A 12,550-nucleotide genomic window follows, 5' to 3' on the forward strand; every position below is an offset into this window, starting at 1 on the left:
TTTGGGAAAGGTCATCCAGAAGCGAGCAGCTTTAGGAGGGATGCGCATGGAGCGGTGAGGGAGGAAGGGGACACCGCCTAGTCAGCCAGATCAGCCGAATTGCATCAAAGCCCAGGGAGGTCTGCTCAAACTATTGTTGTACTAACCAAGGACAATACAAGTAGTAAACAACGAACCCCTATTCTGATCTACCCGATGGACAGGACATTCTCCACAATTATGTGGAGAGTGGTGACTGACTCTGACATGAACTCTGGTGCTCCATATGTGGCCACCTCCCCTTGGTGGGGAGGCCTGGTGGCACTCAGAGAAAGAATAAACAGACTACTAAGATGAGACTTGACAGCATATGACCATATAGTGGGAGAAGAGGTCCCCCTTGGTCTTAGACCTAGGGGAGAGGAATAAGGTGAAAGTGGGAGGGAGGGAGGAACAGGAGGATACCAGTGGTGGGATAACAATTGAATTGTAATCTGAATAAATTAATTAAACAAGAAAAAAAGGGAAAGAAGAAAAAAAGAGAAACAAAACACCAATCTCCCCCACATGTTGGTTCGACTTCTAAGGGAATAAACATCACCTGCTCTCTCACAAGTCTTTTTCTCATGCCCCACTTGTGATCTAAACAACAACAACAAAAAAAACATTTTTATCTCTCCTTCAATTGTGTTCACATGTGAGCACTTGCATGTATGTATGTACATATGTACACCACGAACCTGCTTAGCACTGGAGCAGCCCAGAAGGGAGAATTGGATCCCCTGAGACTGGAGTTATAGGTAGTTACAAAGATGCCTAATACACATTATGGGAACTGAACCCAGGTCCTGTGCAAGAGCAGAACCTAAGCACTCAGCCTTAAGGACCAAGGGTTTTTTATTTCCACTTTCAAATCTTTAAAGCTCTTTTTTTTTTTTTTGGACCCAGTCACACTGAGCTCAAAGGTTAGAGTCCCCTACTGTTCCTTCAGTGGTAAAGACACCAGGCTGTTCCTTCCACTGGCATGGACAGAGTATGCCTCACACCAGGGGCATGTGATGAGCAGGGTAGTGTCTAAAGAACCTCAGGAAAATGCTTACTTTGTGAGTATACCTAATTGGAAAAGAGTCCAGTGGGTTCCCATGCTGACTATCCTCTATCTGTGGTACTTAAGAAAACTTCAATTACAGAAGAGACCTCCAGGTAGGGTACAGAGAAGGAAGGTCTTGGAGTTGACAGGCCTGCCCATGAGAACCCAGGTTTTCACTCAGTATGTAGCTGCCAGATATGGTCTTATTCTCTCTCTCTCTCTCTCTCTCTCTCTCTCTCTCTCTCTCTCTCTCTCTCTCTCTAAGCATTTTAAAAATAATTTATTTATTTAAATTATTTATTCAGATTACATTCAGATTGTTGTCCCCTCACTTGTATCTTCCCATTCCCCCTTCCCTCCCTTCCCTATTCGCCTCCTCTAGGTCTGTGACAGGAGGGGACCTCCTCCCTTACCATATGATCACAGCATACCAGGTCTCTTCCAGGTAGTCTGCGTACTCTTCCTCTGAGTGTCACCAGGGCTCCCCACCAAAGAGAAGTGGTCAAATTGCGGGCACCAGAGTTCATGTCAGAGCTAGTCCCCACTCTCCACACAACTGTGGAGAATGAGCTGTCCATTGGCTAGATCTGAACATGGGGGCTAGGTTCACTGCATGCATTGTCTTGGTTGGTAATCCCAACATTCTAGAGGCAGAGGCAGATGAGTCAAGATGTCAAGGCCAGTGCTGGCTTTTTAAACAAATAAAGAAAAAAAACCCTACTTCTTAGCCCCTACACCATACCTTTTAGAACTTAACCTTACTTTCCTACATAATGGGAAAGTTGTTAGTAGGGGTTTTGTTGTTGTTTTGTTTTTACAGAAAGAAAAAGGTGGCAAGGAAGTGAAATGTGAGCAAATGCTGGTAACAACTAAGGCTGAGTGATGGGGAAATGGGCATTCCTGATGCTCCTCTGCTTATGTTGAAGTTCCAAGAGTCCCACAAGAAAATGCCTTGCATAATGAATAGCCTAAAGAGGAGAATTTTGGATTTAGAATGAAGTTTGATCCTGAAGTTGTGGGGTTAATGAATTAAGTTTTCCCAAGCCTTGCCACACTCCTGTATAAGATGTGGGAAGTAATTATTTCTGACTCACAAAGTGGTTCTAATTATTAAGTGAGGTTATGTATATGAATGACTTTGTAGAGTGTCTGGGCTATAATAAAATTTCAATAAGTAGCTGCTATTATTATGTGAAGAGGCAAGTAGAGCATGTGATATGGCATAGATATTTTGATACATAGTATGACCCCTCATTATGCTCATGAGCCCCATTGAGAGGTGGGCTCTTTGTGTCTGGCCAGAATGAACAGTCAAGCTGAGCTAATCTCCTGATAGGGTCCCTGAGGTGTCTGCACTGAGTATATGTTTTCCTACGGAGGAAGGGGTTGCACAGTTGCCTGCAGTGCAACGGATTCAGGAACTTCCATCCAAGGGCAGGACCCACTGAGCCCTCACAGTGGAACTGGCAAAGCCTTCTCGCACAGAGCCTCTGTGAGCAGGAGGCAGCTGTGCTCACCTGGCAGTTCAGAAGCTGGCTTTTCTTTTTATGAAAGGCACACAGCTATGATCAGACCCGTTAGGACAGCCACTCTCCTATGTCCAGGAGCACTTAGACTCCCCTGGGGATTTCTCACAGAAAGACAGAATCTCTTATACCTCAGAAATTCCACTGCAGAATGTGAACAGAGGGGGTCCTGGGACTGAGATTTTATTTTTAATGCTGGGGAGGATTTTGAGGCCACAAGCATATGGATCTGGTTTTAAGAAAGAGTTTTAGGAAGAGAAGTCTGGTGATGAACAAAGGGGCTAAAAATGGAAGAATAGTGACAAAGACAACCCTGTCCTGGAGGGGGGAATCAAATGAAGGCTACTTTCTAAATTCTTACAAGATTGGGAGATCATATTTTCAGCTGAAATGGGCTCTAGAAATGGCTTGGAAACTTAACCTGTGTCAGTACGTATTGGTGCATTTTGGTCAAATTCGTTCTTGGTCAAGTACTGTTTAGCTGAACAGTTCAGAGTGCAGGCATTCCTTACTGTCACCCCCTTTGTTATCTAACCACCTTTGTGGAACCTAAATGAAATTCATGATGTCTTTGCTGTCTTTTCTCACTAGCCTCAATATAGACAAGAGTTCCTGTTCTGGGTAGCTTTAGGGACAGAAATCTACCATCAGACCAGAGGGGGTAAGCCACCATGAAAAGGCCAATTCAAACTGGCTCCAGGGAGTAGTGAAGTCCTGTCAAGCTAAGGTATCACACTCTCTTGTAGAACCTGACAATCATGCTCAGGTCCTCCCAAGTCACATGAACCCCGGTGCAGCATGGTCATAAATACTGATAAACTTTTCTTATACCCAGGCAGCCATCATCAAAGTTCACCAAGATTAGTGAAATCCTAAGATGGGGCTAAACATAATGAAAATAGACAAGAAAACTGTACAATGATTATCGACCCTTATGCTATCCTCAAAGCAACAAGACTAAAATGTAAGGATGCAAATGAGATCAAAGCAAATGTCCTTTCCTTTGTTTTAAAGTGAGGTGAGGTACCTGAGTTTAAAGGCTAGTCTCACCTTCCCTGAGAGCCCATACTAACTGCCAATCTGATTAACTAATATATACCACTCATGGGTTATTCTCTCATCCCTCTTGGGTAGTACAAAAGCATTTTTGAGACAAAGTGTCACACATAGCCCACTCTGCCCTGAAAAATCTCTATGTAGTGAAGGATAGCCTGGCTTTATACATCTCACCCACAATAGAGTCTTTAAAGTATTGGAATTCCAGGAAGCAGGCCAGACTCGCTACAGAGGCAGCTAGACCTTTGGAGCCCCTGCAGATCCCATCAATCTGATAAGCCTGACCTCTGGAGATGCTGGGTGAAGAGATGGGTGACGAAGGAATGAAATCACAAGCTCCCCTGGACAAAGCATGACAAAGTAGGTCCCAAATCAATTAGGGTTATCAGATAATTCATCTTTACAGTTGGAGAGTGAGCGCTTCACTTCGGCATTTACTGGGTAAGATCTCTCAGAATGTCTTGTGTCATTGGCTACATCAAAGCTTAGAGGACATTCTTAAGAAAGGTTTGGGGGCATATGATTTTATATGAGTGTATTTTTATTCTTTTTGAGAACACGTCTCACTCTTTAGTTTAGGATGACTTGTAACTCACTATATTACACAGGTTGGCCTTGAACTTTCAGCAGTCTTTATGTCTCTGCCTCCCAAGTGCTGAGATAATGGGTGTAAACTATCACAACGAGCAAGAGACTGGTTCTTAGATTAGTCGCAATAGGACAACATCTAAGCATTTGCTTAATTTATTGCCATCATTTTCACTTTTTATTCTCATGTTATTTGTTCATTCACCCCAGACCTGAGGCCAATTCAGGCCTATGTCCATTCTAGGTAAGCACTATCCTGCCAGGCTGCCTCACAGCCCAGTATTTTCAAATCTTGATCTCAGAAGACAGGGGCATTTGGCCCACTCTTAGCCTTTATGCTACGAACAGCAATAGTAACCCTACTATCAAGTACATAAGCAAGGCTACCTGCACCACTGTTACTCTCATAAAAATATCATAGGCAGGTACTGCAATTCACACAGGGATTCCAGAAATGTTGGCTGTTGCTTTCTCCATTGGTAGAGAAGGAAATGGAAACATGGAGAGGATAAGGATTGTCTCAAAGATTAGAGTTGGCATTTGGTGAGAGCTTGGGACCAAATCCAGACAGTGTGTGGCTATAAGCTTTGTTGTGAACCTCTAGCCTCTGCAGCAGTAAGTGTGTAAGGTGAGGATGAGTCATCCACGGTAGTCCCAGGGGAGCGTCAAGAAAGAGAAGTGATTAAGAGCAGAACAAACTGTTTTACATCGTTTATAAATAGTACTTAGGATTGTGCAAGTCAGAGCAGAACAGAAGAGAGGAAGAAGAAAGAGAAGAGGATGAGAGAAGACATGAGAGGGAGAAATGGAAAGAGGATGGGTGGATTTCAGTGTAACTGGGATCAAGAGAGTTGCAGTTCTTTTGGATGAATGGAGCGTTTTCATGTAATTTCACTGTTTCCATGAAATTATCTGTAATAACGACAACAATAACAACAAAAACAAAACCCCAAAACAATAACAAAACCAATATGTTTATGTTTACATCACATACTTATACATAATTTAATTCTTACCAGCACATGTTCAAGCTACCCCCTCCCCTCAGAACTGATGAACATCATGCAAGCAACTTGCACAAATGAAGACCAGAGGTTTTGCTCATACACATTGACACAATACCTGGTTTCACTGTTCTCAGTTCTAAGAGTAAGGACCAGCTTCTTGCTGTGGTGCCTGAGGAACCACTTCTGCTGGCATACTCAATAAACGTAGCTTGTGGTGTGGTTTGCTTGGGAGGCATGCCATCTGACCCACACCTCTATTCTCTTAGGCTCTGGGCAACTCTGCTAAGTTTTTAAACTTAGGGAACTTAGACTTGCTCTATACCTACAAGGTCAATCAACTTCTTGTCCAAAGGGCAAGAAAATAACTATTTCAGGGCCCAGAACTCCATTTTAATGACTCTACTGCTGTGGATTTGAAGCACCAGAGAGAAAAAAAGAAATGGTTGTGCTATATTCCAGTAACATTTTAATTTCTCAAGTTTCTGGGGCTTTGGGCATCTGTGAAAATCTGAGTGATGCATGCTGCCAAGTTTGTTCCTCAAGTCAAATTCCTTGAGAGAAGTGTCAAGATATTTCCTCTTTCACATATAAATGATGAGAAATTCAAGTTCCTGGTGGTGACACTGGGAGTCAGAATATCCTGGTGTGTTTGCTTGTTTGTTTTCGTTGTTAGTATTCTCTACAAGCACTCAGTCTTTGTTTAGTCCAACCCAGTGAGGACAAGAGTGAACAAAGTCCTGGCTCACTGCTGCACTATCCTTCCTCTTTCCAACACGTTAGTGTCAGGAACCATGTCATTAGTACAATGCCAGAAAGCAGTGGTTTGCATGCACCTTGGTATCCAGGAATATCCCACAGTTCTACTGTCTCAATTATCGTGCTGTGCTTTTGCCTTGTTTCCATCCCCATGAAAGAATGCATGAAGGATGCACCATTCTTCTCTTCAACCCCACTCCTGATCCTATTTTGTTATAATTCTGGAGGTGTGACAGTTTAAATGTGAAATGTCCATCAGACTAAAGTGCTAGACCATGTGGTCTCTGGATCCTGGTGTTGTTTTTTTTTTTGTTGTTGTTGGTTTTTTTTTTTTTTTTTTTTTTTTTTTTTTTTTTTTTTTTTGCATACTGTGGGATATTTGAGAGGCCCCGCTGATGAAGAGTGTAACTCACAGGGTGGACCTTGAGGTTTAGAGCCTGGCCCTTGATTTCTGTCCCATCTTCATTTCCTGGTTGGCGAGATGTAAGCAAGTAACCTCCCAGTTTTGCCACCATAATGGACTGTAGTCTTAAGCCACGAATGAAAAAAGAATATTCTCCCTTCTTTAAATTGCACCTATAAAGTCACAGTGATGGGAAAGTAACTGATACACAGGAAGGATCTCTGGCCTCTGGGAACTAAGTCAATTAGTTATTTTTTTTTCATTTCAGCTCTCCTCCAAACTCAAATAGCCCATTAGGACATCATTTCCTCAGTGCCTTGAAGCTATGTACAGGAGATCTGTTTGTTTTCCACCTCAGTGAGTATAGCCTGCTCTTCAATGATACCCATATTTCTCAAATGAAAAATGAAGCTAACCTTTATTTACCAAGTGTTGTGATTTAAAGACAAATGTCCCCCATGGTTTCACATATTTGAACTCTTGATCCCTAGTTGGTGGCATTATTTGGGGGGAGGTATATGTTGTACAGCCCTGCTGGAGGAAGTATGTCGCTGGAAGAGGGCTTTTGAGATTAAAACCTGTCAACATTTTTAGTTTGCTCACTCTGCTGCATGCTTGCCATTGAAGGATATCAACAGAGCAAACAAATCTGGGTCCCACCCCCAGAGGGGGGACGGGGCTGCAGAGACCGATGTACCAAGCAAGGACTATGCATGGTGAGGACCTTGACCTTTGCTCAGATGCAGTAGATAGGCAGCACAGTCTCCTTGTGGGTCCCATAGTATGGCGAGTAGGGGCTACTTCTGACATGGACTCTGGCCCCCACATGTTGATCACTTCCCCCCGGTGGGGTGGCCTTGCCAGGCTACAGAGGAAGAGGATATAGGTTGTCCTGATGAAACTTGATAGGCTGGGGTCAGATGGTAGGGGAGGAGAGCTCCCCTGTCTGAGGAGTAGGGGAGGGGGAGGGGGAAGAGGGAGGGAGTGTAGGAGATAGAAGAGACAAGGGAGGGGGCTACAATCTGGATGTAAAGTGAATAAATTAAAAAATAAATTGATAAAAATAATAAAAAGATATGCTCTAGGCTTCCTGCTCCAGCTTCCATGCCTGTTGCTTGTTGTCACAACTCCCCACCATGATGGACTCTTATCCTTCTAGAACTGTAAGTCAGAAAAAAACTTGTCCTGCTAAAACCTTTGGGTTATATATTTTTTAAGCATAGCAATAAAAAGTAACTAATATACTGAGTAGTTCACATTTTAGGAGTCCACATCCCCCATCCCCAGAAAGCATGGGGCCATACAATGGACACCTTTGGGTGACCATTTTTCTGTGGTCCTAGGGTTGGAAATCATGAACTTATGCATATTAAGCATTCTACAACTGAGCCATGCCCCAGATCTGGTTTCCTGGTTACTGATCAACATTTGGAGTTACCCATAATCCTCACCCCAAGGACTTGGGGAGAAATGTGTATGCCAAAAATAATTAGAACAAACTGTGGTCATAGCCAAAATGTTAATGCTTCCCTTTCACCTTTTTCTTACAGATAAAAGGGGGAGGTAGGCTGTTAAGAGTGCTATTTTGCCTTTTTGCACCCTATGACATGAAAACATCTACTATAGTAACTTTTACATTAAAACATGGGTTCAGTTCATTTGCATGGCAATCCTTGTATTTCACAATTTTGTTTTACTCAAATCATGGCCTCCAAGGAGGATGCATCCCAAATTAAGGCCATTTCAAAGTGAGGGATTAGAATGGGCCATCTCATTTCCATACATAGCTGTCAAGTGTAAAGAAAAACACTGTCTTAGAAAATATTCCAGTTCTGGTTTGTTTATGATGTCATATTGTCTAGTGGTTGTAAACTCTGAAATCATGAAATTACTCTCAGCCTGCAATTGAAACTTTATTTCACATCTATTGTTAAATTACACAAAATCAGTGAATGGTTTGTAAAGCTACACCACTGAACAGATGTTTACAGTTTGAAATCGTGAGATTTACATGATGATGACAAAAATGTATATTTATAACATTCTCTATATACAGTAATCAGTAGAGACAGAGAAAATGCACTTAATCTCTGCAAACCATGCACACCACAGCAATAACACATTTTATTTTTCAGTAAAGAGCTTTTCCACTGGCTCAGACTTTGTCCTGCTTTCCAACACCATCAGTTTTAAGAGCAAACATTTTCAATTAAAACTAAAGAAATTGAAATGTCATAGTGATCTACAGAACATAGTATACACCAGATAGCTTCATTCTAAAACACTTCAACTTCAAGATGTGCTTTTAAAACTTCCTTCCAGTTGTTTTTGTTTTGTTTTTATTTATTTATTTTTTTTAGGTATCATAATTCTCAGCACTGCATTACTACAAAACAAAACCTGTGACTATTATTACAGAGCTCAAAGTCAAGAAAATCCCTTTAGACCCAGATACTCAACTTCTTGTCCAACTTGTGGCCATATCATCACAGATGAAACCAGGCTGTGCACTTGGGCAGACTACGATAGATGTGACACTATGATCACACTTCTAAGCATGTCCCTCTTGAAAACATGAATACCACTTCTAGTCACCTTGTTTGATTGAAGCCAAGGGATTAATGTAAGTTCTTATAGAAGTAGTCAAGCAACAGCCATGACGTGGAAACAGTGCCAAGCAGTGTGATGTGTAACAGCACAGTGGTACATAATTCTTCCCTTGCTCAGTTTGTAGTTGATACCATCAAAATACCATTACATAGACTTATGCTTCTAAACTGTTCTCCTCAGCTTGTATGTCCCTGACATTTAGCTTCAGTGTGGAACATTCTTCACTTTTGATCTTTCATAAACAAAGTCCAGGTAGAGTGTTAACCTCAAGTATCAAGAGGCAGCTTTTGGTGTTACTGAGTAATTCTGGCTGTCTTAATACTTATTCTACCATTGTCTTTGAGAAAATTTGCTCTTATTATTGTGTACAAATCAATCTGTCAGTACAAAAAAAAAAAAAAAAAAAAAAAGGAACCATGGGCCAGAAATAGCCAGCCAAACTGGAAACATTACAATAAACAAAATAATTAACAGTTTACATCCAGGTTCAATTCAATCTGATCAAGATTAATAACTTCAGCAATATTCAGAGACACGTTATCCTGTTGGAGAGTTCTTGTTAAGGGCCTTACTACACGGACATTGATAAGACAATTCTATATAAAGTCCTGACTTTAATCCAGGATGAAATACCACAAGAGTTTCAGCAACACGCTGTTTAGATGATGAAGAAAAATTCTATACATGGATTCACTTGGAATGAGCACAACTCGGAGAAGCCTTGAAGTGAATGAGAAGCAGCGCCAAAAAGATTGAAATTGTTGAAATTACAGTGCCCTGAAACCATCTGGAAACTGGATCTTTCCATTGGTATTCCATTTGGAAAGAAAATGCTTTGTTAATATGAGATATACCCTGTTTTAAACCTTTTAATCAGCAGAAGGTAGAAAAATTGAAAATTTTAAACATCTGTTAAATTACAAGACATGAATCCTGATCTATTTGAAAAGCCATTATTTTTACATGAACCCACCTACATGTAAGTGAGAAACTGCTTACTTTCCAGAGTTTGGCAAAATTTATCATCAGTTGTTTTTCTGTTTAAATAGACTCCTTGTTAAAATATAGAAGGAAATGAAAGGTTTTGAGTGTCTTTTAGTCTGTTTATGTTTTTACTTATGCTTCCCTGGGGGTGGGGGGTTTGCTTTCAAGACTGCGTTTTAAGAGAGTATCCGGAATCATTTAAAGTCTGTTTCTTAAAATTTAAATGGCCACATTCCATGTTTTCTTTGTGTCTCCATACTTAATTCAAGAACTTCTTAAAATATCAAAATTGCAATTTCTGGTGAGTCTGGTTTGGCTCTTGGATTTCAGAAATAGTTCATCCCCCAAAAGACAATTTAATTACACACCAAGATTTGTTTTACCCACACACAGTGTAACACTGAATCAAAAGGCAACTGTAAAGGCAACATCTACACTTGTTTTGAACTTCCAAAATGAAGGAAGCAGGATGTGTTTGGACATTTTCATCTTGTAACATACACGCCATCTTTTTGGTGGTGCTTTGGGAAGCAGTGTGCACAAGCCTTTCAGAGCCAGTTAGCGCCATGTCTCTACACTGCCTATGTAGTCATTGGTGCCATTGCTGATGCTGCTATCCTGGCCCGAGCCCTGCTTCTGACTTCCCCGGTTCTCCTTCTGGCTCAAATTGGGATTTGAACTCTGAGTCAGATTCTGACTCAGATTCTGAGTCAGGTTCTGATTTGCGTTGGAATTAGGATTCTGACTCAGATTCTGACCTGGACTCTGGCTCTGGCCCTGACTCTGACTCTGGAAATGGGTCTGAAGGAACCTTCCCTTCAGAAACTTGCGTTGCTCCTGACGCTTCCGCCTGGCATCCTGATGCTCTTTCTGCCTCATGAACTGATACCTTTGCAGAAAGAGGTCTTTCGCATAGCTGTACAACTCCATATCCAGAAAATTCAGTCCCTCAATACGCTTTTGGATTTCCTCATTGATCTCTACGCTAGAGGCTCTCGTGGTATTATATTGGGTAAACGGCGAAATAAAGTTCATGTTGAAGGTCTTCTCAAACAGGTACTGCGTCTTGCGCTGAAACTCAGTGAGGCCAAAGAACGCCATATGCTTCAGGTTGGATTTAGCGCTTTCCAGGAGGACCTTGTTTCTTTGCTTTTCTGGCATGACAGAGAGATTGTAGCATCCCACTAGAGTCAAGTCAGACAGCATGCGTACTTGGCGGTTGTTGGCGAGATTATAGGGGCAGTCCATGAACTCTTTGAGAGGGCAGCCAGACCAGTCATCACCAGTGTAGCAGCTGGGCAGTTCTTCGGAGGTTGGGGGCCTTCCATCACAGACGTGCAGGGATGCTTTCCAAGTCGCCCCTCTCTGGACATGCCTCCATTCGCTCAAGTACCGGGACACTGGGTCTCTGAGGATGGTGATGTAGTGGAAGTTCCTATGGACAAAGCATAAAGGTTAACAGTCAGAAGTGTGACTGACATAAGTGCAGTCAGGAAGGTGGCATATGTGATGCTCATGGCCACTAAGGAAAGCAACAGAGGAAGGGCAGGGACCTGGTGGTAGTACTTGTCCCATGAACTATGTTGTGGTCATCTCTTTATATCCACCTACCCTAACCAGATAGCAAATTTCTTTAGCCAATGTCCTGACACTGTATCCACAGAAGGCATAAAAAAGATTCTGGATAACAACGTTGTCTGTTTTGCCCTCCTTTGTTCTCTTCCCAAGGATGCTATTAGCCCAGTATGCAGCCATTTTATTTCATACTCTAAACCCCCAATTCTTTATTAAGCCAATCAGAAAATCGATACTCAATTGAAGCAAATGACTTATGGAGGTGAAATGAGTTGACAAAGGAACTAAAATTCTAATGTTTCTTATGAATGATGCACAAGCATTTTTCCAAAAAACCTGGTCTAATCTGGAAATGTTATGAAAAAAAAAAGAAAATCACACCAAAACTATTTGATATGATGCTCTCCATTCTGCTTATTGCCAGATAACATGACTCATAAGCTAGAGCCATGGAATGTAGAGACAGGATGAGCATCCCAGGGCCTCCAGAAGTAAACACAGTGCTTACGTATAGATTAAAATAGGTATATAGATGCCAAATCTACCTTTCTCTCTCTCTTACCCTTTGCTTACACAGTATCATTTCCAGAAAAGAAAAGTTAACTCTATTGGTTCCAAAATATCCCTTTTCTTTATTCACTAAAAAGACAAACACATTCAAGAACTGTGAAAGCTTTGCTGGATGGCTCTTTCCTTTTGAGTTGCAAAGAGATAAGACTCTCTGCACAAATAGAAGACTAGTACACATTTAAAACTTACTGGCTGACATGCTCAAACACATACATAGTACGTATACACGTGTGTGGTCCATACCCCAGATACATCAAGGTCTGTGTGGTTAGGAATAATCAAAGAAAAGAAATACCCCCAAGGACAATTGTGGAGTTTTTGGTTTTTTTTTTTTTTTTGTTTGTTTGTTTGTTTGTTTGTTTTGTTTTGTTTTTGGTGAGACATGAATTACCATTCACGTACAGCA

The 12,550-nt window shown here is 41.5% G+C and overlaps 1 protein-coding gene across 3 annotated transcripts in view; it reads right to left on the reverse strand.

Annotated features, from left to right (window-relative positions):
* Positions 1-9,424: 9,424 nt before the first annotated feature.
* Hs6st2 (heparan sulfate 6-O-sulfotransferase 2) overlaps positions 9,425-12,550 on the reverse strand; it is a 286,621-nt gene continuing 283,495 nt past the window's right edge. For all 3 annotated transcript variants that reach the window (XM_051142466.1, XM_051142465.1, XM_051142467.1), the window contains one exon: positions 9,425-11,434. In XM_051142466.1, coding sequence (XP_050998423.1) covers positions 10,558-11,434 — 877 coding nt within the window. In that variant the 3' untranslated portion in view covers positions 9,425-10,557. The remainder of the gene's footprint in view (positions 11,435-12,550) is intronic.

Source organism: Acomys russatus, chromosome X (assembly GCF_903995435.1).
Source record: "Acomys russatus chromosome X, mAcoRus1.1, whole genome shotgun sequence".
Lineage (NCBI taxonomy): Eukaryota > Metazoa > Chordata > Mammalia > Rodentia > Muridae > Acomys > Acomys russatus.